The sequence below is a fragment of the Enoplosus armatus genome, chromosome 15, assembly GCF_043641665.1.
Source record: "Enoplosus armatus isolate fEnoArm2 chromosome 15, fEnoArm2.hap1, whole genome shotgun sequence".
NCBI lineage: Eukaryota > Metazoa > Chordata > Actinopteri > Centrarchiformes > Enoplosidae > Enoplosus > Enoplosus armatus.
The window spans coordinates 19,756-46,158 of record NC_092194.1 but is presented as its reverse complement, the minus strand read 5'-3'; the positions used below and the strand labels follow the sequence as shown (position 1 = coordinate 46,158).

General features: G+C 42.2%; 2 protein-coding genes across 3 annotated transcripts; one reads left to right on the top strand and one right to left on the bottom strand.

The window, feature by feature from the left end:
- The first annotated feature begins 7,132 nt into the window (after positions 1–7,132).
- dapp1 (dual adaptor of phosphotyrosine and 3-phosphoinositides) lies at positions 7,133–21,306 on the top strand. Its single transcript, XM_070920445.1, has 9 exons — positions 7,133–7,196; positions 9,660–9,782; positions 13,323–13,456; positions 15,939–16,069; positions 16,477–16,524; positions 16,716–16,778; positions 16,946–17,031; positions 19,337–19,424; positions 20,188–21,306. The coding sequence occupies exons 1-9, from the start codon at positions 7,138–7,140 to the stop codon at positions 20,209–20,211; spliced, it is 756 nt and encodes a 251-aa protein (XP_070776546.1). The 5' UTR covers positions 7,133–7,137; the 3' UTR covers positions 20,212–21,306.
- Positions 21,307–21,929: 623 nt separating this feature from the next.
- Positions 21,930–26,200, bottom strand: lamtor3 (late endosomal/lysosomal adaptor, MAPK and MTOR activator 3). 2 transcript variants are annotated; one of them, XM_070920471.1, is made up of 7 exons: positions 26,108–26,200; positions 25,817–25,866; positions 25,664–25,698; positions 25,485–25,543; positions 23,833–23,966; positions 22,996–23,059; positions 21,930–22,325 (listed from the first exon to the last, which is right to left on the bottom strand). In XM_070920471.1, exons 2-7 carry the CDS (start codon positions 25,823–25,825, stop codon positions 22,252–22,254), a joined length of 375 nt encoding a protein of 124 aa, XP_070776572.1. In that variant the 5' UTR covers positions 25,826–25,866; positions 26,108–26,200; the 3' UTR covers positions 21,930–22,251. The 2 variants fall into 2 exon arrangements, with proteins under 2 accessions (XP_070776572.1, XP_070776573.1); XM_070920472.1 differs by having other exon boundaries at positions 23,833–23,897.
- Between the last annotated feature and the right edge of the window lie 203 nt (positions 26,201–26,403).

Genomic DNA, 26,403 nt, shown 5'->3' with positions numbered 1-26,403 from the left:
AAACAGTGTATTAAATGCCCCACCAGGGAGGGGAACACTCTGGATCACTGTTACACCACAGTCAGTAACGCTTTTCACGCCGTCACCCGCGCTGCACTGGGACACTCTGACCACGACATGGTCCACCTGATTCCTACATACAGGCAGAAATTAAAACTTTCTAAGCCTGTTGTGAGAACATCAAAGCAGTGGACCATAGAAGCTGCAGAGGACCTGAAGGCGTGTTTGAACTGTACTGACTGGGATGTTTTCAGGACTGCTACCAACAGGATGAGTACACAGAGGCTGTGACTTCATATATCAGCTTCTGTGAGGACAGAAATACTTTATTGATCCCCGAGGGGAAATTGTATAGTACCGGTGCTCCCATTCAAGAGTAAAAAGTAGCATAATTTAGAACTAAAAGTATGTACAAAATATAAAAATAAGAAATAGAAAATAAAAAATCTACACATTTACAGTATTTAAGTAAACAATGAGGTAAAAAATATATACAATAACAATGTATATGTATGTGTTGCACTGAAGTGTATGACTATATATGTATTGCACTTAAACATTTAAGAATAAATAGTGAGGTAGTGTACATTATAAAGAGTCGGTCTAGACCTGCTCTATTTTGTAAAGTGTCATGAGATGACTTTTGTTGTGATTTGGCGCTATATAAATAAAATTGAATTGAATTGAAATGAAATTGTATGAACAGGTGAAGTAGATACAGATTTCCAGTCTCTTCCTGAGTGTCTGACACTCAGAGGGAGGAGTTGAACAGTCTGATGGCCACAGGCAGGAATGATTTCCTGTGTCGCTCTGTTGTGCATTTGGGAGGAATGAGTCTCCCACTGAAGGTGCTCTTGTGTCCGACCAGTACGTCATGGAGAGGATGTGAAACATTGTCCAAGATGCCCCGCAGCTTAGACAGCATCCTCCTCTCTGACACCACCGTCAGAGAGTCCAGCTCCACCCCCACAACGTCACTGGCCTTGCGGATCAGTTTGTTTAGTCTGTTGGAGTCCACCACCCTCAGCCTGCTGCCCCAGCATGCGACAGCATAGAGGATAGCACTGGCCACCACAGACTCATCAAACATCCTCAGCATAGTCCGGCAGATGTTGAAGGACCTCAGCCACCTCAGAAAATAGAGACGGCTCTGGCCCTTCTTGTAGAGGGCATTAGTGTTCTTTACCCAGTCCAGTTTATTGTCTATGTGAACTCCCAGGTACTTGTAATCCTCTACAATGTCCACACTGACCCCCTGGATGGAAACAGGGGTCATCGGCGCCTTGGTTCTCCTCAGATCAACAGTCAGTTCCTTTGTCTTTGTCACGTTGAGCTGCAGGTGGTTCTGCTCACACCATGTGACAAAGTTGTCCACAGCAGCCCTGTACTCCTCCTCATCACCTTTGCTGATACATCCAACTATTGCTGAGTCGTCAGAAAACTTCTGAAGATGGCAGGTCTCTGTGCAGTAGCTGAAGTCCCTGTTGTAGACGGTGAAGAGGAAGGGAGAGAGGACAGTCCCCTGCGGGGCCCCAGTGTTGCTGACCACTCTGTCTGACACACAGTGTTGTAAGCGCACATACTGTGGTCTGCCAGTTAGGTAGTTGACAATCCAGGACACGAGGGGGGCATCCACCTGCATCTCTGTCAGCTTCTCACCCAGTAGAGCCGGACGGATGGTGTTGAACGCACTGGAGAAGTCAAAAAACATGACTCTCACAGTGCTCGCCGGCTTATCCAGGTGGGCGTAGACGCGGTTGAGCAGGTAGATGATGGCATCCTCCACTCCAAGTCGGGGTTGGTAGGCGAACTGAAGGGGGTCCAAGTGTGGCTTGACCAAGGGCCGGAGCTGCTCTAGGACGAGTCTCTCCAGGGTCGTCATGATGTGGGAGGTCAGTGCCATGGGTTTGTAGTCCTTGGAGCCACTGGGTCGCGGTGTCTTTGGCACAGGAATGAGGCAGGACATCTTCCACAGCACGGGGACCCTCTGAAGACGTGGTGAAGTACTCCACATAGCGCCCTGGGGCTGACACCATCAGGGCCTGCAGCCTTGCTGGAGTGGAGTCTCATCAGCTGTCTTCTAACATGGTCGGCAGTGAAGCACACTGTAGAGATGACCGGTGGGGGAGGGGTGGAGTCGTCAGGTTGAAGAGTGCCGTCAGCCTGGGGACTGGGGGGCTGTGAGGAGGAGGAGGGGGAGGGGGGAGTGGAATAGGTGAAGGTTGGAGGCAGACAGCAGAAGAGTCATGGGGGGGTTGAGCAGGGCCCACAGAGTCAAATCTGTTGAAAAACAGATTCAGTTCGTTGGCCCGGTCCACACTGCCTTCAGCTCCTCTGTTGTTGGTCGGCCTGTAACCCGTGATAGTCCTCATTCCACTCCAGACCTCTCTGGTGTTGTTCTGCTGGAGTTTCCACTTCAGCTTCCTCCTGTACTTCTCCTTGGCCTCCCTGATCTTTACCTTCAGTTCCCCCTGGATCGTTCTCACCTCGTCTCTGTTGCCAGCTCTGAAGGCCTTCTTCTTTTTGTTCAGTATGGCCTTGATGTCCTCTGTCACCCATGGCTTGTTGTTAGAATAATAATGGACAGTCCTTGCTTGGACAGTGGAGTCCACACAGAAGTTGATGTAATCCGTGATGCACCCTGTGAGCCCATCAATGTCCTCTCCATGCGGCTCACAGAGCGCCTGCCAGTCAGTCACCTCAAAACATCCCTGAAGTGTCTCATAAGCCTCCTCTGACCATCTCCTCACTGTCCTCGTGGTTGCAGGCTGGCTCTTGACTAGAGGCACATAACAGGGGTTGAGGTGCACTAGGTTGTGGTCTGACCTACCCAGAGGGGGGAGGGGAGAGGAGCTGTATGCATCCTTAACCTTAGCATACAGCAAGTCCAGGGTCCTCTCCTCGCTAGTGGGACAGCTCACATACTGAGTGAAGGTGGGAAGTGTCCTAGCCATGAGTTATAACAACGACAAACCCTGGTTCACAGCAAGACTGCGACAGCTGAGGTTGGAAAAGGAAGAGGTGTTTAAGAGTGGCAACAGAGCAGAGTTTAAGGAAGCCAAGTACAAGTTTAGCAAGGCAGTGAGGGAAGCTAAACGACTGTACTCAGAGAGATTACAAGACCAGTTCTCCTCCAATGACTGTGCTTCTGTGTGTAGGGGGCTCAGGCAGATCACCAACTACAAGCCAAGAGCCCCCAACTCTGCTAACGATGACGCCTCGCCAACAGCCTCAACAACTTCTACTGTCGCTTTGAAAGACAATGGGACAGTCCTAACACCATCAGCCACCAGCTCCAGCCCAACAGCCCCAAGCCCCTCATCACACCTGGGGCTGAACTCTCACACCTCTTACCACCACAGCTGCCCCCCACAGTGCCCTCCCCCCTCCTCCAGCATCGACACCTCTGTCTGTCCTTGAAAGAGATGTGAACAGGCTCTTCAAGAGACAAAACCCCTGGAAAGCTGATGGACCAGACTCCATCTCTCCATCCTGCCTGAAGCACTGCGCTGATCAGCTGTCTCCGGTGTTCACGGACATCTTCAACACCTCACTGGAGACATGCCACCATCATCCCCGTGCCCAAAAAACCAGGGCCCACAGGATTAAATGACTACAGACCCGTCGCCCTAACCTCTGTGGCCATGAAATCATTTGAACGCCTGGTCTTGTCCCACCTCAAATCCATCACCGACCCTCTGCTGGACCCCCTGCAGTTCACCTACAGAGCCAACAGGTCTGTAGACAACACAGTCAACTTGGCCCTACACTTCATCCTCCAGCACCTGGACTCCGCAGGATCCTATGCCAGGATCCTGTTTGTGGACTTCAGCTTTGCCTCCAACACGATTGTCCCGGCTCTTCTTCAGGACGAGCTCTCCCAGCTGAACGTGCCTGACCCCACGTGCAGGTGGATCACAGATTTCCTGTCTGACAGGAAGCAGCACGTGAAGCTGGGGAAACACGTCTCAGACTCGCGGACGATCAGCACTGGCTCCCCTCAAGGCTGTGTTCTTTCTCCTCTACTCTTCTCCCTGTACACCAACAGCTGCACTTCCAGTCACCAGTCCGCCAAGCTCCTGAAGTTCGCGGATGACACCACCCTCATCGGACTCATCTCTGGAGAGGATGAGTCTGCCTACAGGTGAGAGATTGACCATCTGGTGACCTGGTGCAACAGCAACAACCTGGAGCTTAATGCTTCAAAGACAGTGGAGATGGTTGTAGACTTCAGGAAGAGCGCAGCCCCACCCGCCCCCATCACCCTGTGTGACTCTCCAGTAGACACTGTGGAGTCCTTCCGTTTCCTGGGCTCCATCATCAGCCAGGACCTCCGGTCAAGAAAGCCCAGCAAAGGATGTACTTCCTGAGGCAGCTGAGGAAGTTTAACCTGCCACAAACAATGCTGGTTCACTTCTACACTGCCATCATAGAGTCCATCCTCACCTCCTCCATCACTGTCTGGTACGCTGCTGCCTCCACCAAGGACAGACGCAGACTGCAGCGTATCATCCGCTCTGCAGAGAGGGTGATTGGCTGCAACCTCCCATCTCTTCAGGACCTGTACTCCTCCAGGACCCTGAGGAGAGCAGGGAAGATTGCTGCTGACTCCTCCCACCCCGGACACCATCTGTTCAACACCCTCCCCTCTGGCAGGAGGCTGCGGTCCATCAGGACCAAAACCTCCCGCCACAAAAACAGTTTCTTCCCCTCTACAAAAGCCTTAAAAACTGATGTAGTCAACAGCGGTCACTGATGATAATTTATTGGATGTATGCTACAAATTTCCAACTGTTTGATCGGTTCCAGACATTGCAATAAACAATTGTTAAGATATTGTGTAGTCTGTGCAATGTATTCTGAAATTACCTGAGATCTCTCATAGAAGTCATCTTTTTAGATTTGTAATGTGATAGCCAGCCTCAAGAAGCACATTTACAGAAAACCACATGTTTCTCCACAAACAGTTGAACTACATCAGAGTTATAGGATAACATCCAGCCTGAGAGTAACCAGAGTCAGAGTCCCAGCCAACCTGGATGCTACTTCATATTACTGTTTTGTTTTGTTGTTGTTTGTTGTTTTCTGTTGTTTGTTTGTTCAGAATCAGAATCAGAAACTGTTTATTGCCAAGTAACATACATTACAAGGAATTTGCCATGGTCTGAAGGTGCTTTGTTTTGACAACAAATATGTAGAATACAAAAGGTAAAATAAGAATAAAAACAAAAATGAGATAAGATAAATAACATACAGTGCAGTGACCAAAATAAAGTAAAGTGTCCAGATAAAGTGTCCGCAGCATCTTCCCAGCTCTCCTCAGGGTCCCGGAGGAGTACAGGTCCTGAAGAGATGGGAGGTTGCAGCCAATCACCCTCTCTGCAGAGCGGATGATACACTGCAGTCTGCGTCTGTCCTTGGTGGAGGCAGCAGCGTAGCAGACAGTGATGGAGGAGGTGAGGATGGACTCTATGATGGCAGTGTAGAAGTGAACCAGCATTGTTTGTGGCAGGTTAAACTTCCTCAGCTGCCTCGGGAAGTACATCCTCTGTTGGGCTTTCTTGATGAGGGAGCTGTTCAGCTCCCACCGGAGGTCCTGGCTGATGATGGAGCCCAGGAAACGGAAGGACTCCACAGTGTCCACTGGAGAATCACACAGGGTGATGGGGGCGGGTGGGGCTGCGCTCTTCCAGAAGTCTACAACCATCTCCACTGTCTTTGAAGCGTTAAGCTCCAGGTTGTTGCTGTTGCACCAGGTCACTAGATGGTCAATCTCCCACCTGTAGGCAGACTCATCCTCTCCAGAGATGAGTCTGATGAGGGTGGTGTCGTCTGCGAACTTCAGGAGCTTGACGGACTGGTGACTGGAGGTGCAGCTGTTGGTGTACAGGGAGAAGAGTAGAGGAGAAAGAACACAGCCTTGAGGGGAGCCGGTGCTGATTGTCCGCGAGTCTGAGACGTGTTTCCCCAGCTTCACGTGCTGCTTCCTGTCAGACAGGAAATCTGTGATTCACCTGCAGGTGGGGTCAGGCACGTTCAGCTGGGAGAGCTTGTCCTGAAGAAGAGCAGGGACGATCGTGTTGGAGGCAGAGCTGAAGTCCACAAACAGGATCCCGGCGTAGGATCCTGTGGAGTCCAGGTGCTGGAGGATGAAGTGTAGGGCAAAGTTGACGGCGTCGTCTACAGACCTGTTAGCTCTGTAGGCGAACTGCAGGGGGTCCAGCAAAGGGTCGGTGATGGATTTGAGGTGAGACAAGACCAGGCGTTCAAATGATTTCATGACCACAGAGGTCAGGGCGACGGATCTGTAGTCATTTAATCCTGTGGGCCCTGGTTTTTTGGGGAGGCCTTGAAGCAGGCTGGCACATGGCATGTCTCCAGTGAGGTGTTGAAGATGTCCGTGAACACCGGAGACAGCTGATCGGCGCAGCGCTTCAGGCAGGATGGGGAGATGGAGTCTGGTCCAGCAGCTTTCCGGGGGTTTTGTCTCTTGAAGAGCCTGTTCACATCTCTTTCAAGGACAGACAGAGGTGTCGATGCTGGAGGAGGGGGGGGCACTGTGGGGGGCAGCTGTGGTGGTAAGAGGTGTGAGAGTTCAGCCCCAAAACACATTTCAGATGTTAATTGCATGTGGAGCACCTCTTCATATAAAATACATGACAGGCAATTGTGAATTTCAAATGTAGAATCTAAGAAAATATGAATTCACATCTAATATCACATGTGCAACACCATTTCACATGGGAAAAGTTCACACAAAAGAACGTGGATGAATTCACCCAAATGGCATATCAGATATATCACATTTTAAATGTAATATTTCACATGCATTATTTTTGTAATGGTAGATTTAAGTACTTTTACAACACAAATAACAAATGAACAATGAACCTATTAGACTATTATTCTTCTTCTACCCAGGTGATTTCTACCTGGAACCTGGAATTCAGCCCTGTCACAAGCATGAATGTAAAGGGAAAGAACACCCATGTTGTACACACACAGTAGTCTCAGCAAAGCATATTTCCTCTTAGGCGTGTCTGACACAAGCTGACTGCTTTCACTTCTGTCTGGCTGTTGCATGCTTAAATGATCGCTAGCTAAACTTTGAGGTAGTGACTGGATCTTCCTGGAGAGATGAGCTTCTACAGTGATGCGTCCACTGAAGACGTGAGAGATGAGTTAGAATCTTTGTGGTAAGACTGTCTGGGACTAACTTAATGTACTGTATGTAAAGCTCTCTTCTGTTTTTCACCTGTTATACAAACACACTTTAGAACATAAGTATTTACAGTAGCCTGTGATTAAATAATTCCCTGGCATTACATTGCCTTACGTTCTTAGCTCTTCTCAATTGTTTCCACGGCTCACAACAGCTTTGCAAAATATAGAAGAGTAGCCTCTTAAAATAGTTTTGTTTGCAGTTTTTATTGACTACATATATACAAATATAATTTACAAGGGTGAATTACCAGGAAATCGTTTTAACTTATGTTAACAAGTTCTCTCACAGTAATGTTTTTCAATAATAACACAAAGAATGTTAAGATGGTTCAGTGTGCATGTTTTTTTTACACATTCTCAGCAACTCTTAATGCAAATAATAAACTTTCACATCCCTTTACTAGTTTCCTTTGCATCTGTCAGTCTAAGGTTTGTTTAACGGCCTAATTTCCACTTAAAACTACTCAAAGGCCTGTTCTTCCACATTGTTTTTGGCAACAATGTATCTACAAATAGTATTCAGGTTCATGTTAGGTACATTAGGTCAGAGAGCTTTTTCCCCCTTTTCAATAAAACCATTTATTGAATGAGATGATGTGTAATTCTGAGATCCAGGGAGGAATAAATGGTGATTCCAGCTGGTTAGTGATTAGCTTGCTGCTTTTGTACCATCTGCTCTTATCTCATAACTATCCGCTAACCATTCTTCTTTTGTGGAGCAGCCTGTACTTCAACAGAGGAGGGCTAAATAAAACTAAAATAACCTACTGATGGCTTCCTCCATTTTGGACTCAGCTCTCAGGTTCACTCACTCACTCAACTGTTGACTTGCTATTGGTCAATATATTCATTTCATCAACATCCGAGCTGTTCCCACTCCAACAGATCAGATCTGTGCATGCCTATCGAAAAATAATTTTTCAGTCCACTTAAGTCAAAGAAACTTTATTTTTATCTGCAGAAAGTTGTAGTTGGTGGTATGTCTCTGTTCTGAGAGAGCACACTTCCCTGCCCAAAGACCCCCAACACAGCCATACCAGGCAAACCTCCCCGGCCCTCCATGCGCTTACATGAGGAGCTAGCTGTGCAACTTAAGTAGCAAAGCAAATCAGATTAAAATAACATGCAGAGACGCCAATTAAATCTGCACAGATACATAGCAGCCGAAGAAGTTATGCCATAACATTTATTGTATGAGCCAGCAGATCGCGGAGCACTCATTGCTTTTTGAGCATCGAGGATGGTTTGAGCCCAAGAAGAAGAAGAAGATGCCCAAGAAAGCAATTCTCTTTTTGAAATCGCTACTGCCTCCTGCCCTTTTCCTATGACCCCTCTGATGTGGTTTAATTTTTCAAGAGGCAGGGATGCTTGCATCAAGTTGCCATCTAGGGTGATGCTACAGATTTTGGGGCACACACTGAGGGGGTGAGAGAAGGAGCCACAGATTGAGCATGAGAGAGCTTGGTGCCTGTGAAATGCCTACTAATGAGAGCCAGATCGACTACTGACCAATCCAGTCTCAGGTTGAACCTTGGCAGCTTTTGCAGAAAATTACTTTTTATTGTATTCGTAAAATAGTGTTCCTACGTTGTGTGTGCATCGCTGAACCTCTTTTTTTCGCCACCCATGTTAAAAGGTTAGAGCAGCCACACAGCCTGGGTGAGCAGTGTGTCTCAGGCCCATCTGCTATTTTTACAGCGGGTAGTATGCGGTCCTCAGCAAAAAGACAGTGAAAATGAGCTGTTGATAGTCATATTGACACCATACCAGCAACATCACATACATTTCACTACAGTTTCAATGTCTTGTATCTGTAAAATATGTCACAGGCATGATTTTTTTTAACTCAACACTTACAATTGAGCACATGCTTCTTTACCCTTTTCTGTCTAAACTAAATAAAGATTACATTTATAATGAAAGGATATGGAATCTAGTAATATTATATTTCCTCAGATGGTAACAGGAATTTAATGAGGGGCCACAGAGAAGGCTGTACTTTCAAAATAAAAGCCCCAGATGGTAACAGGAGCTTACTGGGGGGCCACGGACAAGGCTGGAATTGCAAAATAAGATTAATTTCTGCATTTTCAGCAGTGCTTTGAAATATTTTTTCTTCTGTATTGTGCTTTTTTCAACAATTTATTACAAAAGTGAAAACCATTGAAATATTACTTGAAACATTACAGGTTAGCTTCCAGCTTTTCTAGCAATGTGTTTCAGCTCTAAGCTTCTTTAGGTATAGCAGTTCAGCTTCCAATTCTGGCAAGTCATTTCATTCTATTCAACCTTTCAACTTTTCCAATTCCAAACTCTGACAGATTTACATTTCAGCTTCAAAACAACCCCCCCCCCTGAAATTTAATAGATCAACATTGCTTCTCATATCACCACAGTATTGAGTTACAGGTTATTTCTCATATATTTTGTTGAAGGTGGTACCACTATGACCTGTCCCGCCATGCTGCTGAAGCCCTTCTCTTGTCCAATGGGACTGATGGAAGTTATCTCCTGAGAAATGGTAATGAGGGACCAGGCTGCTTCGCCCTGTCTGTCAGGTCAGTCTGCATATATCAGAAATACACCATAGTTTTGGTCAGTTGAGTGGCTTATCAGCATCTGATAAGTGGTAACACCATGAACATCTATTGTTACAGTAGATGTTAAAGTAGTTCAACAGATAATAAAACATGTGGGGCCCTATTTAAACGATCTGCAGCGCATGGTCTAAAGCGCATGGTGCAAGTGCATTTAGGGCGTGTCCTACTCCCCTTTTGCTAATTAAACGGCGCATAATCTGGGTGCCCTTTAAGGCGCAAAGGGGTTGTATTTAGTCATAGGTGTGTTTTGGGTGTAACATGATGAGGAGAGCTGCTGCGAGTCCCTTTGAGTGTAACAAGCAAACAATAAAACAATAAAACAATAAAACATGTTTTCTTCGTAGCTGTAGAGATCATAGGCGTAAATGAGGTGATGTAAGAACTTGTGAACATGCGCTTTCCCTCCTGTCTGTTGATGCATGGAGAGCTGCCTTTTTTCCCGACTGGTATAGTGCGTATCGTCTCCTCTTTCTCACAGCAGTAGGCTTTATTTTGTTCCAAGCCTTCATCACCTCACAGAGAATATCAGGTATTCTAATGTGCGGTGCCACTGGGGGGTTCTATGCGCTATTATGCACAGCGCAGTGGCTGGGCATGGAACCCTTATTGTTTCATTGCTTGTGGTACCGGACGGACCCAGTGAGGGTCCATATAGACTATATCCTGCTTCACCCCCCCCAACATAACAAATCCTAATTTAACCCCTGGTATCAAGTTAGTTGTATGTGCGTTGTGAACCCGCCTATGTCAGTGCATCTTGCTATCTGAATACTGCACCCTTTAAATAGCAGGAAAATACTGCGCCAGACTTTAGATCAGGTTTTTGTTTTGCCTCAAGATAGCAATGCGCCAACAATGCGCCTGTCCACAACCCATTTTAAGACCAATACTTCCATGGGCGCTCAGATGGGGGCAAGTACATGTTCTACGTACACAACATGGGCGCTTGGCGTGAAAATGACAGTTGGAAACTAGCAATGACACTTGCGCTGCTCTGTATGCCGCTTTGCGTCGGGTGTAAGATGGTCTTGGTCTTAAATCAGATCCTAGATACAAAACAAATTTTCAATAACCTATATGAAAATCAAGTAGAGAAGAGAGCTAAAGTAATTTCTAGAAGAATGGCCAAACTCTGTTGTCTTGGAGACAAGCAGTTATTATTATAGCATCAGTACTAGCAAAATTATTGGAAAATATAATCCCAGATCTGAGAGACACAGACCTGACGGGCTTTGTAAAAAACAGGAAAACCCAGGACAATGTGAGGCGAACTCTCCACGTTATTGACCATATGAGAAACAGTAATATAGAATCTGTAGTTATTAGTCTTGATGCCCAGAAGGCTTTTGACATGGTCCAATGGGAATGTCATATTATATATTATTATATTGTGTATTTGGTTCTTAAGCACTTTGGCTTCGATAAACAGGTCATTGGATGTCTGAATTCTCTATATTGCTCTCCTGCAGCCAGAATTAAAATAAACAGTATTTCTTCTCAACAGGGATGTCCCATTAGTCCACACCTTTTATTCTTTTTATTGAGCCACTGGCACAGGCAATTAGAGAAGACAAATATAACAGGTATTTGTGACAGCCCTAGGCTTCAAGGCCTATTCTCTGATTATTAGGTTTTTGGGATCTGGGGAGTGGCTTATCAGGAGTTATGGCTGACACCTGGGTTGGTGTGACGCCTCACCTATTTATATACGTGCCTGAGCAGCCAGTCTCTCTCTTCTCCCCGGGTTACTTGGTTTGTCTGGACTTTGATTGGTTTAGTTTTGTTTTCTTACACCTGTACATACACACACACACACACACACTGCACACATTACTGATGAACTGACTGCAGACTTAAGTTAGTTTTCTTAAATACATTTATTTTACTTTAAAGAGTATTGTGTGGTCTCCACATTTTGTCCTTCCTTGGAGCCAGGTCATGACAATATTGATTGTGGATACTGAATGTAAGATCTGTTCGTATGCGTACGACATTCTTGTGACCCTTACCAACCCTAATTTACCCTAATCTCTGCGTACAGAATTTGGTTCTACGAACCACAGGGGACTACAGAATGTATAGATTTAAATAGAAAGGTAACATAATTGAATGTCTAGGAGTACAAATACCTAAAGATTTATCTGCCACCTATGAACACAAAAGCTGATATGATAGCAGATCTAAATCATTAGTCATTATTACCAATGAATATGTACAATCCTAAATGTGATGCAAAATGGAAGGACTTAGAACAAAGTCAAATAAGCATACCTCTCCAATCTATACTGGGTGAAAAAACTCTCCAAAAGAAACACTTAGACAAATTAACTGGATTGCAGTCCCTCTAGACATCTGGCATAAAGAACTCAAGGACTTATTATGTTGGGTGGTATATGACACAGATTTCATACCAGCTGGTATGTGCGTTAGATTTGAACATTGGACAAATATGGGTATTTCACTTCATATTGTATAATATCCTCCAATAAAGGTTTAGATACCTTTCAAAAACTCACAGAAACATATCATTTAGGGACACATTTTTTCTTCAGATGTCTTCAGTTGAGACATTATTTTGATGAAAATATTAAAACTACCAGAGAGAAAGGAATGAGTGATTATAATTTAATTGATGCATGTAAAGGTAATACTAAAAGAAAACAGATTTTCAGGATTTATTCATTTTTACAGCTGATAAAGTTAACTGAAGACGACTGGTTAAACATATGTAGGTCACAGTCTATCAGCTCAATTTCAGATCTATGGAGGGAATTTGCCTGGAAAAACATTTTAAGATTCTTTATAAATCCCCAAATAAAAAAGTCATGAAGTAACAAACCTGAACATGGTCAGAATTTTGAGAATTTGAGAGTCATTTTCATGATTTTTGTGAGTGTCCTAATATTTCTTCTTACTGGGTAGACGTTGCAACAGAGATCAGATCAATAATCATCCCTGAGCTTGATTTAGATTTTAGTGTAATGTATTTTGGAAATGCACCAACGCCATGCAATGTAAACTGTTCAAACTAAGTTAGACATTCTAACTTCATCTAAAGCCCTCTGCCCTTCAGGAAAAAAAGACAAATGACAGACAAAATGTTATTTTAATACCTTAAAGACATTCATTGTCCTTTGGACATTTCATCCACTTAGGTGATATGTAGGCCTAAACAAATAACGTTTATGCGCTGACATTCTTCAACAATATTATCCTTGTTTTTACATTAATTAAGGACAAACTATTTTGATCACATTACAGTAAAACTACAAAAAGAATGTAGGCTACATCTACACAATTTAATTATTAGTCTACACGAAACCATGGTTACAAAAAGTTATGAGAGGGGGAAGTTCGTCCTGAAGCTTGCCGCTGTATCTATACTCATTTATATTCATTCAGCTACGAATGTACAGTGAACATTTTCCAAGATTACTCTATTTTTGCATTTGTGAAAGTACAACATTAAATGTTGTTTGTTTGTCATTTGACACACAGGGCGAAGGATTCCGTCAAGCATTTTCATGTGACACGCAAAGACAACGACTATGTGTTTGGGTTTAACAAGTTTGCAACCCTTCAAGACTTTGTCAACCACTTTGCTAACCAGCCTGTGCTGGGCAGTGACACAGGTATGCATACTTCAGATCTTCACTCAACAAGCTTTCTGCATGTTACCAGCTTATACAGTAAAACAACATATCGCTCTTTTGCCTCTCTTTCTGGTTCCGTGCTTTCATAGCAAAGGTGTGCCTCTTTGTGGTTATACTAGAAATCACTTGCTACAGTACAAGTTTGTGTTAGAAATGTGGGAAAAGCTCAAATCAAACCGGCAGTAGTTTGAAACTGAAATATACAGAGCAAACAGTATTCTAAAACTGTAAGTGAAATATAGCATACAAAAATAGAACCAAAACAGGATAAAAACATTCTTTCAAGAAGTGAAAGATGCTACTGAGTTGTCTAACCTGAGATACCCAAGCCGGGATTTCCGAAGCTGAGGGGCACACACTGAAAAGGCCTGGTGGCTCAAGCAACTAGGAGACCCCTGCCCAAGGATCTCAGGCTGTGCTGTAGAGCTGTAGCTCATTAAATTCAATTGTGAGCCAGTGCAAAGATGCAAGAATGGGAGTGATGTGAGTTACATTGGTCCAAGCGAGAGAAAGGCAAGGACGACTAGTACAGAAGGTATAGTAGATATTGTATGTTTACTTTGAGCTGTGATGACCTGGGTTCAGTTTTCAGCTCACTCACAGCCTTTCTGCTGTTTTCTCACAAAGCCCAGACCAAGCATTAACCAAGCATTGCACAGTGTTTAAACTGTGTAACCTTCAACCACAACTCAAAGGTTTTTACTTGCCTTACCTAACTGTTGACCAATCTTTGTGATAAACAGATGTGTCAAGTTTCTGTATGTCACACTCAACTCCATGGCATTTTTGTGTCTTACTTATGAGGCCATACCTGCCTTTGGGTTTACCTAACTCTTGTCCCTGATAGAGGACATCTTGACCTTTCTAGTGATATAACATGTTGGGGTTTGGACATAATTCAATAGTTCAACTGGAAGCCAATTTGGAGGAATGTTAAAGAGAATTCAAGGTTCAACGCTCAGCTTTATTGTCATACAATACAGGGTAGCACAAGGACGTGCAGTTGTAGCCCCCTCCACGCTACACACACAGAAAATGTATAAACAAATATATATATATATATATACATACACATATTTTAAATTAGAATAAAATAAAACAAAACATGTAATAAAATAGAACACAGTATATAAAAGTAACACTAAATGAAAATGGCAGAGCGGGTTGGGTGGTTCAATCCCCGGCTCCCCCTGTCATGTCGACATGTCCTTGACACTAAGGTGCTCCCAATGGAGACCAGCACCTTGCATGGCAGCTTGGTCGCCATCGGTGCATTAATGGGTAAATGAGTCTTAGCTGTAAAGCGCTATATAAGTGAGATCATTTACCATTTAACTAAATAATTATTTAGTAATTCGTTCATTAGTAGAGTGATGTAGGTGTGCAAACTGGTGAGGGTTCAGGCTGGATGGGATGTTGTCTTTGATGAGCTGGAGAACCAGTTTCTCAAAGCACTTCATATAAATGGGGATGAATGCCACAGGGCGGTAGTCATTTAGACTAGACACTGCAGACTTTTTTAGGTGCAGGGTCGATGGTGGCTGTCTGGCTAGCTGGTAGGCACATGTTCTTAGTACACGGCCATGTTATCAGACCCAACAGCTTTACTCACATTCACTCTCAGCAGGGTTCTTCTCATATCTGCTGTGGATATTGAGAGTGACCAGTCCTCTGGAGGCAGGGCAGACCTGGCAGCTGACTCCTTTAATTCAATTCAATTTTCTCATTTATTTCAATATCTGGGGAGGAATTACCAGTAATAAGATATCAGAGCATAGTATTATCCATCAAAAATATATTTTATTTGTCTTCTGTCGATGACATCAGGTACATCAGGACACACAAACACAAACTGAGGCAGACGCACAATGTCCTCCTCAATGGATATACTGTATAATCAAACAAATCAAAATGTTCATTATTTTCATAATTCTATAGAGAAGAACTTGTTATATAACTCAGGGACAAGTCTTAGGTAAAACAAATACAATACAAAAACATATATATTCAGGGTTTATCAGAAACAAACAGTGCAGTCTGGTGCCAGTTGTCACACTGAGGTACTACACACTTCTTTGTTTGCAGCTGATGATTTTCCAGTGTTGCACAGTGCACTCATGACATACATAAAACATTACAACATACCTCAGCATGGTGGTGCAGTGGTTAGCACTGCACGGGAGGTAGAGCAAGGTGGAGGTTGGAGGCCAGCACCTTGCATGGCAGCTTGGTTGCCATTGGTGTGTGTGTATGAGACCAAGCTGTGAAGCTTTGGGAACCATTAAGGTTGAAAAGCACTATATAAGTAAAGTCCATTTACCATTTATAAAATCTCCATTCCACATTTTGCAATTCAATAACAAGAGGAAAGCCCCACAAAGGTCTGTTGTGTTTGGGTGTTGTATTTTCTTCTGTCTTTTCAGGTAGTCAGATTGTAATCTCCCCTCTGCCTCTGAACCAGGAACCCTCATCGTTCTGAAGTGTCCATACCCGTGGCGTGTGGAGGAGCCGTCCATCTACGAGTCTGTGCGAGTTCACACAGCTGTACAGACGGGCCGCACAGAAAACGATCTGGTCCCAAATGCACCATCGGTATGACAACCACTGCACACACCAATTAATACAAAAAAATATCAAAATACCTCTGTAATGTAATGTGACCAAAGTAACCTACAGGAGGGTTCAAATTCAACTTTCAGCCTTAAAAGATCATTCTATTTTATTATATCAAGGGTATTATATCATATAAGTGTCAGGAAGGGATTAATTGGTCTGGCATCACAAATGCAAATTAGTCTAGAACCTCTCAATTCTTTTTCGACTTGCAAGGTGCAACAGGTGCAGACCAAAATGCCTCTGGGTGGTACAACCAATCAGATGATTTTGGCCCAGATCCAAGTTGTAATAAACCAGAATTATCTTTGAAAGTCAATACTTACATACATACATACACTCACTGTAGAATCATATTTCTACTAATACAAATCATGTCTTTTCAGCTGGGCACAAAGGAAGGCTATCTGGTGAAACAAGGAGCAATTGTAAAGGTAAGAGTAGTGGAACTGTAAGGGAGTTACACCTCACTGTGTCTGAAGACAAATCAGCTTTTATCAGGGATTCTGTTCAGTTGTACTTCTGTGATTGCAGTTGAAAATGTTATCCAACTGCAGTGGAGCAGGACTCTTTTAGAAACATATGGTTCAGTGTTTGAATACATCCACATTTAAATGTTTTGCAGAACTGGAAACAGAGGTGGTTCACACTCAACAGATATGAGCTCAAATACTTCAAAGACAAAATGGTGAGTCTCTCTTCAGTTCTGAGACAGTGTGTGCTAAATGTGCTATTTCGAGAAATTTCGAGAGCAATTGTATTAAGTTTCAGCCACTTCTAGTCACACCAGACAAACAACAAGAGGATTTGAACTTGTAGTGTGTAAGTGTAATCTGTAGAGTGTCTCTGTTGCAGTGTGAGGAGCCTATTCGAACCCTGGATTTGAGAGCCTGCTCTGCCGTCCAGTTTGACTACTCTCAGGACAGAGTCAATTGTTTCTGGTAAGTGATGGTCTATCAGTGACGAGCACTGGGAGCATTAGGGAGTTTGAGTACATGAATGTAGAAATTAAAACCCAACCACACATGTGTCTGTTCATCTTTCAATAGGAGCCATACTCTTTATTTAAAATGAAGTAACGTGCCTTTAATTATTTTCTGTGGCTAAACTGAGCTATTGTAGAGGGAGGGTAGTGGCTTAGGTCCATACACTATGGTATCTGATTAATTAGAAGTGCATTACTGTGCATTTAAAGGACAGTTTTGATGGATTTTCATGCTGTAGCACATTAAGTACATTAAAACTACTAAAAGTATTGCACTACGACTCACAAGATAGTAACTTTTAGTCTTTAGTATGTGTCAAGAACAAAAAAGTAGTGGCGTTTGGTATAGAGTCATTGTTGGAGAAAGTGGTACGTTGCTTATTACATAATGTTTGCGAACAAGTAACCTACTAGCTAACTTGTGGGCATTGACACTCCCACAGTGACAAGTGAGAAGTGGCGGAGACCATTTAGCACCATTTATTAGCTTCCAGTTGGTGTTCAACTTGAAAGGAGAATTTTTAATGTTTGGCTGACCTGCCAGTCTGGTTATACCACCAAGTCATGAAACTGACATTTTGCCTGTCATACTATACTGCCAGCAGGTATGGCCAGATTAACCTGTTTTAAATTTAGATTATGTAATAATCCAAGGGCCTGTTAGATGCGTATTATGCGTGGTACAAATACCCCAAAAATTTGCAAGTGATATAATTGATATAAATATATATGATATAATTAAGAGATATAAATATGCAATATGGACACAAATACCAAAAGCAAAATTTGTGCAATGTGTATCTAATGACACCGATAATATGAAGAAAAAGCTAACCAACTCTATTTCAGATCAGTCACAGCATTGCACTCACAGGGGTGTTTTCTCTGGGCTTTACTTCCCCATGGAAGCAAAGTCTGACAGTTGTGTTGTTTGAAAAAGGGGAAGTCTGAACCGTTACATAACACAACACAATACAACAGAAGGAAACGGGGAGGGAAGGAGAAGTGCACATGAGCTGAAAGGCAGCAGTGGCTTTACCGAGGTTACAACCACTGACCCACCTTTATCTTTTACACAATGTTCAATGGTGCTCAGTTCGTTATCAATCCAAACAGGAAGTGCTGATTTAGATTTCAATGCTCTTCCTTCTCGTCTTCTTTTTTCATCTTTCAGGAATGTGGTTGTAAATGACCCCAATGCACAATGTGGTTAATATGTTAAGTTTGCATTTGTAATGTATTTGTTAGATTGCTCTTATTTTGTTACTTCCTTTGAAACCGGAACTTTATTTTGAAAAGACAATATGCATTTAAGGAACGGAAACCAAACGAAAAAAAGGAGTAAACGGTGCAGAAATGGTCTGTAACTTTTGAGCGTTTTTGGAACGATGAAGGTTGAAAAGCGCTACATAAGTAAGACCATTTATGGCCTCATGGGTAATATGTAGTGCCTGAAATATATCAAGGCATTTTCAGAAGGGAAAGCTTTTTTGTTGTATCCCCTTGTGGGGCATATAATACATTCAGCTGCATTTTAATCATTGAAATGAAAAACGTTTATACATACCCATCATTAAACTTACTAGGGACCTATACCTGAACCTATAGATGGGTATGTTAACTCTTCATTTTACGTTCAGTGATTTTCTTGTAAATTCATACTAATTATAGGTAAAAAAAAGAGACAGTGCTCAGCTCTTACATTTCCAATTCATAATTTGTTAATCAGAATACAGCAGGTCAACTGAATGAAACCTCTGAATGGCCAATACTTGCAAAACCTGTTTCAATGTTCATATGAATTATTGACTTGAAAAATAGTGAATCCTTTAAACTTGAGAAACATAGTCTAAACCATATCCTGACTATGAAACAAAACTCTGCCAAGGTTTCTGAGAAACTACATTTTAAAGGCACTCTAAAACGAGACCGCTTTCTGACTCAATGATTCACTCTTCTTAAAGGTCAGATCTGGTAGCAAGGTCATGAACCCTCCACAGAAACACATTCTGGTCCAAAATCAGTTGTGCAATGCAATTGTATTGTGATGTTTACTGTCTGAACCAGAGAACTAGGAGCGACTAAGAGTGTCTTCTTTCTAGTTGTCTAAAGGCAAATGACAAAGCAAATGTTTAGTCCTGTGTCCACTTTTTAGTGTACACACACAACTTTCATTTGTAAAAAATTAGATAATCTACTGTAATGCACAACTCTTCATTCCTTTCCCTTGAGAGACTCTCCATATCTCTATGTGTCCACAGCCTGGTGTTTCCTGAGAGAACATTTTATCTTTGTGCAAAGACTGGCGTAGAGGCAGACGAATGGATCAAGATCCTGAGGTGGAAACTGGTGAGTTTGTTCAGGCTGTATGTTTTACACAGAGCTGGCAGGAAATTAGATATTTTACCAGCAACGCAAACTGCTGGAGGACCTCCCTTCTCACTCCATATCATAGTGTAGCAAAGGGAAAGAAATTACACAATAACATTTAAAGAAGTACTCATAATGTGCTGTGCATCTCTGGACATAGCAAGGCAAGGTCCTGACTTTCATGGGGATTGTTGGGAAACAGAGGAAATCATTAATTGAAATTCAGTAGAAGCAGACAAGGCAGGTTGAGAGAAAGTTGACAATGACAACACTTCATAACTCAGTAATCTGAGTGCCATAAATCTGTATTTGTGTCTGAGGAAGGATTTTTGCACAGAACAAACAAATTGAAAGTGAGTAATATGTCATATAGCTTGTGTAATATTAACCCACTTCCTTATGATTGAAAAAAAAATCTTCAACCGCTGATCGTAAAAAACACACTGCTGTACTGTATTACAGTATGTGTGTAGCACAAGACTCTGATACTGCCAGTTTGAAATTTAAAGTTGAAACTTTGTGATGTGCATGCTAAGGTTTGTGCACTGTAAAATAATTGGTAAAAAAAAGTCCTGTTGCCATACATTTTTGAGATACTATTCCTGGTGCCTGTCTCGTTTGGCTTGTTTACTATATTACTGAGTGTTGCTGTCACCCTGAACATCCCGCCGAACCCCGTTCAAAAGTGTTGCTTGATAATCTATATGAAAAAAGCTAGCAGTGACACTCTCTTTGTTTCCAGTCCCAGATAAATAAAGGTCGATGACTGCTGTCATTGGAGACACTGGAGATGGAGACAAACCCCACCTGCATAGAAGACTTCACATCAGCAGGATGAACAACGAAGAACAGCATCATTCAAAATTGAAGAAACCTCGAGCGTGAATAACGCTGGGACACACTTCCCTGATTGTCCTGACTGGAGGCTAACTATGGAAGTGTATTGCCAGAAAAAAAGTATCACATTATAACGTGAAAAGCTTATTGTTATAACAAGATATTTTCACATTATTACAACATACAAAAGTAAAAACACGTTATAACAAGAAACTTTTCTTTTCTTCTCTAACAAGAAACTTTTCTTGGTAAAACAAGATACTATTTATCACGTTTTAACGTGAAACGTTTCACACATATTGTTAGAATGTGAAACATGAATGAGGAAACGATGTGCGGAGAACGGCTACATTGAGGCATACAGCTCATTTACACAGTTTGATTAAGTTCTGCTTCATGCTTGGGTTGAGAGATGGTGTGAAGGTGGATGATATTAAGATGAATTTGAGGATACTATGACAAGCATATGGGGTTCTATGCGCTATTACGCATGGCACAGTGGCTGGGCATGTAACCCTTGTTTCATCTCTTGAAGTAGGTGTGCGTTTGTGCTTGTGGTACCGGATAGACCCAGTGAGGCATAGACTATATCCCCCACCCCACATAACTAATCCCAAATTAACCCCAGGTGATAATTTAGTGTATAATAAGTTCCATGCCCCTCCGGCTAATCAATGAGAAATTGCACTACGGGTCAGACTCATTCTTCCCTCTGTACAGCCCCATGCATTACAAAAATCCTTTTTAGTGTACATATAATTATCATAGTATCCTCAACCTTATCACAATATCATCCACCTTCTTGCCATGTCTTAACCCAACAATGTCTTAGTCCGTCTCAGCTCCAAGCCCATTGGTGGTGAGGAAAATCTTTAAAAACGGCTCACTGCGAAGCATTATGTTCTCTCCTGTGTATTTTTAATACTGTAAATTCAGTCTATGAATGAATCAGCTTTATTTTTACATGAGATGTTGAGATTCAGGGAATTTGCCGTACATATTACAATAAAATAGATAAACACAATATACACAAAGGATGCTTTTCAGTCAGTTGTGCGGTTATCTATGTTCATGCACATGATGCGGTCATACTATCACATGTCCTACAGGAGAGCCAGTCACCTCAGCTGTGGGGGTACTGCTTGAGAACCTACTGAAGACTGATGTAGTCAAGAATAGAAAAATATTAGCCAAGTGAAGGATTCTAATCACTCCTCTAAAACTCCAATCATACATGCTACACTTCCATTTCAATGTCAAAAACCCATGTACTCTATTAGTGACACTTTCAATGCTCTTTCAGGAAGAGCAATGGCCAGCGCTGGTAATATAAAAATATGTGGAAATATAAACATTTATATTTCCACATGTACATGGTGTGAAGAATTTGGACAGAGTTTTATGCATATGGCTCCTGGATTTGATGCTGTGTAGGTTTTAACTTTAAAATACTTTTGGCTGCTTGTTGGAAAGACATTATATGGAAAATGGTGTCAGCATCCAATATAGGTTGACTGGATTGCAATTGTCAATGAAATAAACTGTATGGATAAATTGACCTTTACCTTAAGGTTTAAATGTAAAAATACATAATGTTCATATCATAGTCTTAACAATGAAAAAAGCAGGGAAAGCACTTAAGGGGCTAAAAATTTAACATTTATTCAGACTTTTTGACATTTGATTTGACATATAAACTGTCTTAGATGTGAAAATGCTGATGCCTCTAAATTCAATAGAAAATGGCAGAAAGCAAATTCAACAGAATGAAAAGTGTACAGGAAAGTTAAATCATGATGTAAACAGGTCTGAAGATGTTAACACTTCCAAGTCATTGCTTGGAACAGTAAAAACCTCCAGACAGGTTTCCCATAGGACATAAATACACCATAAGATCAGTTAGCAGAATGTGATCAAGACTAGTGATTCTGTTGTGGATCCTGCTCAGGGGTGTCATGCCTGTCAGAGCTTATGTCACCTCCACCACCTGCCTCAGCTCCTCTATTAGTGGAGCCAACTCCTTCTCCAGACTCATGATGAGACCTGAGGACACAAAGTTTACTGTTGTTACTTCACCGGTCGACTAGATGCTCAACAAACAAAGAAGCACACGTGGAAAATAACTCCGCAGTTCAACACAGGGTGAACTTTAATGTCTGTGGTGACCCCCTGACTTTCCTCTGATGATACCACCAGTCAACTCTGCACACAAGATACCCCACAATCTGACTATAGCAGGCAGATAAAACTTAAGGTTCTATATTGAGTTTTCAAAAAGTTGTTGTTTTTAATGACACAGATGGCTGTTCAGTGAACAGTCAGGATCCTGTTGCCAAAACAGTGAAGTGACATAACTGAACCCAGCTGTCACACGCTGTGCCACCCACCACCACCGAATCCGAATCCACTTATTGAATGCTGATCAAATCAGAATCCTTTCAAATCCCTTATCGAAGGTTTTTATGTTGTTTGTTTTGTGGGGAATGAAGATATCTTAGTTTAAAAAATTATATGTTCTGTTTCTATTTCACTCACCTACTGTGCTTTAACAGGGCTTTCCCCCTTACTACTACCACTTCTACAAGTCATTCTATTTCATAATGGTATCTGTGCTTTATTATCTTTAGTATGTGCGGCTTTGAGAGAAGTGCAAAAACTACTGATGTTACTGTGGACTGAGGTAAACAGTACAGTGAACATTGAAAGATTTTACCTGTGTTGGCATTGCTGCTGGCAATGAAACTGATGACCAGTGGTAACCGATTGAACTGCACAATCTGTTCAGCACAGACACAACAGACATGTTAGACACATTAGACTTAACTTTAACACAGAGTAAGCGCACTTTAGATTACCATAATTACGTCACCGTTTGCGCTATCGGAAATATTCCAATGGTTTCTGAAAGCTGAGATGTTGCACTTTACAGCCAATATGGTGTCATTACGGTAATATGGCTTAGGTTTTAACCCTTTAAAACCTAAACCTGGCTGTAAAGCGCAACGTCTCAGCTTTCAGAAACCATTGGAATTTTTCCGATAGCGTAATTATGGTAATCCAAAGTGCGCTTGCACAAACGTGTCTCCTATGACACACTCTGTGTTAAAGGGTTAAGGAAAAGCGCATCACTATAAGTTCACCTAAAAACTGACACATTATAGATGATGGTTGGCCACTGACCACCTGACAGCAGATAACAGTTGACTGACGGCTTGATGTGTCAGTGCCCTTAGAACAGATGTTTTAAGTTTGACTGAAAGCATTCACATCATGTCTGCCGCAGCATTCATGTCTGCCGCAGGATTCATGTCTTGCACTGATATGAGGGGTTATCTAGGAAAACAGCTTGGATGTGTTCAGATCAGAACTTTCTGAGCAGAGATTCCTCATAAACAAGCTGTTCAGTATGTGCAGTTCATGTGCATTTTGGAGGTGGTTGAAACTGACCAAAAAGGGGCCAAAACTTGGCATACAACCTAACATAAATAATCAAACAAACCTATCATAGCTAATTAAACATAGAATCATTATTGGAAAGCTGGCCTCTGACCTGGTAGGTGTTGTAGTAGCAGATGATGCTCTTGTTCTTGGAGAGGCCCAGCTTGCTGCCTTGATCTGTGGCAAGAGCGAAAGTGGACAAGAAGCCAGGTCTTAGAGCGTGGACTGGAGCGTTGTCATTGGCAACTGCAGGGACACAGAAGCAATGTTAACAACCGTCTCCTTTCTGACCACACCATTCATTTCAAATATTGTCTTACAAAATATGCACAATATATATATATAATATATTTGCTTGCTTGTTTTCTTTGATCAGAACATGTCCTTTAACTCCCACCTAAAACAAACTTCAAGGACTGCCCTAGGTGAAAACCTATGTAATGTTGCAAAAATCAGGCACATCCTGTCTCTAGCATTTATTAATTCTAGACTGGATTATTGCAAATCCTTATTATCATGTTCCCCATGGGTCAGGTGAGCCATGAACCATACCTTAGGTATGCTGCTATAGGCCTAGATTTCACAGAGACTTCCTATGATGCACTGAGCTCCTCTCTCCCTCTGTACTAACTGCATGTTACTAACTTGACATCTTTTCTCTCCCGTAGTTGTGTGCTTTCTTGTTTTCTCCTATCTCCTATTACTTTCTGCAGCCATTTCTGCCTTCTGAGCTATAGAGTCTGGATCTACGATTCCAAGCCATCTACTGCCCTCTACTTATTGTTGTTATTGTTTCTATCCTTATTAATATGAATGTTATTGCCACTACCATTGCTTTACATCTCTATTGTACTACTGTATGTTTGCTTTCTCTCTCTCTCTCTCTCTCTCTCTCTCTCTCTCTCAACCCAACCAGTCAAGGCAGATGACCGCCCACCCAGAGCCTGGTTCTGCTCAAGGTTCCTGCCCGTTCTGTCCTTGCCAGTGTCACCAAGTGCTTGCTCATGGTACAGTTGGGTCTCTGTACTCAATACTATTATAAAGAATATGGTCTAGACCTGGTCTATGTGCCCTGAGATTATTTGGCACTATATTAATAAAACTGAATTGAATACTGTTGAATTTCTATTCAGCTAATATACATGTGCAGACATGGGTGGGTATGGTTTTCCATTCAACAGGAGTGAGATCAGTGAGATTGAGCCTTAATGATATGCTGAAGGTATGAGATTCCCCAAAACTGCTACAACCACCTAAGATCAGTTTATAAATTGAACAAGCAGTTAGTGGTAGTATGTGAGTCTCCACCTACCATCCTGTTATTTTTAACTATGGTGCCAGATGCCAAATATCACATGAGCTTTGCAGTTCTATTTGGTCCTGTCATGTTAGAATTAAGTCTTTATGGAACATTAATGTAATTAAGATGTATGAATGACAAAAAGCCATGATTCCAGCATAATTACAGATTACATGTCTGAAAAGGACTAAAAAAGGGTAAAATAAAAATTCAAATCACAGTTTCATCTATGTTAAACAGGCAATACAAAACTACAAAAAGCAAGGCTTTTAAAATGGTGCTTTCTCTGTAGTCCACAGCATGCCGAGCAAACCAGTTTTCTGCTCCCAACAAGACTACAATACCATGGATCAGTGTGGTTACCCTTTGCTGTGGGGTTGTAGTGGAAAAAAAGTATAAAGTATATACAGTATTTTGCCCAATATACAAGTTGACGATCGAAAGGTTCAAAAATGATTTCATACCTTTGATAACTGGGACACCATCCCTGTCTGTCACTACAATAGCATGAAGACCTTCAACACTGAAGGAGAACAGACAGTAGATTTAACAAATTTAAACAACGTTAAACATTCTGATACTTTAACTGTCAACTGTGACATGACACATAGCTTTAATTTTAGGCAACATCAATCATACGCACCTTTGCAACTGCTTGTACAGGTATCTCTTCAAATCCTGCAAAGAGAAATGTGTTAGACAAGCTCTTAGGTGAGTGTCACAACCGAGCGAGAGAAGGGCAGAGACTCGTGAACGAGCTAACTGGAAGAACAATGCAGGCCATAACGTTACTCACATCAGCCATGGTAGCCAATGTTTTATCGTGCGATCCAGACCGCTCGGCAACTGTGCAGAGAAAACATGCTCCATTAAACGTCCACAGCGATGAAGAGTAACATAGCCTGTTAATATAACTGTGGGTTCTGACATGTTAGCTACTTAGCAAGGTACCTGGCGATATTTAGTTAGCTAACTGTTACTTCCTGTAATAAATCAACTACCAACTGTTTAAGTTAATCTCTGCATGCTAAATGAATTTGAAATTATAAAGTAACAGATAAAATAAGAATACAAATCAAAACAGTACCTTCTTTGACTCCTTATTTAACTGGCTTCACAGCTAATATACATACTAAAGAAGAGATACAAGCAGAAATCACGTGACTCGTTTTGTTTCCGGCTCTTGGACGAGTGTTGAGGATTGTCAGTACTGCGCAACAGTGTTGCAACGCATGACACACTGCACACTGCCGCAGCATTCAACAGCTGCTAAATTCAACTAGTTAGTCCCCTTCCACTGCCAGATGGTGGATGTTGTAGAAAATGCAATTTGCCCCAGCTGGTGTGGTTATTCTTAGGAATGAGTGTGTTTGTTTGTTTGTT

What these genes read in the sequence shown, in the direction of transcription:
- dapp1 (XM_070920445.1), top strand. Translation starts at nt 7,138, where the DNA reads ATGAGCTTCTACAGTGATGCGTCCACTGAAGACGTGAGAGATGAGTTA. An exon ending in TGCTTCGCCCTGTCTGTCAG is followed by an intron (nt 9,783 to 13,322) that starts GTCAGTCTGCAT and finishes TTTGACACACAG; the next exon opens with GGCGAAGGATTCCGTCAAGC. An exon ending in AATACTTCAAAGACAAAATG is followed by an intron (nt 16,779 to 16,945) that starts GTGAGTCTCTCT and finishes TCTCTGTTGCAG; the next exon opens with TGTGAGGAGCCTATTCGAAC.
- lamtor3 (XM_070920471.1), bottom strand. An exon ending in GCTACTACAACACCTACCAG is followed by an intron (nt 23,060 to 23,832) that starts GTCAGAGGCCAG and finishes TGTGCTGAACAG; the next exon opens with ATTGTGCAGTTCAATCGGTT. An exon ending in CAGCAGCAATGCCAACACAG is followed by an intron (nt 22,326 to 22,995) that starts GTAAAATCTTTC and finishes TTGTGTCCTCAG; the next exon opens with GTCTCATCATGAGTCTGGAG.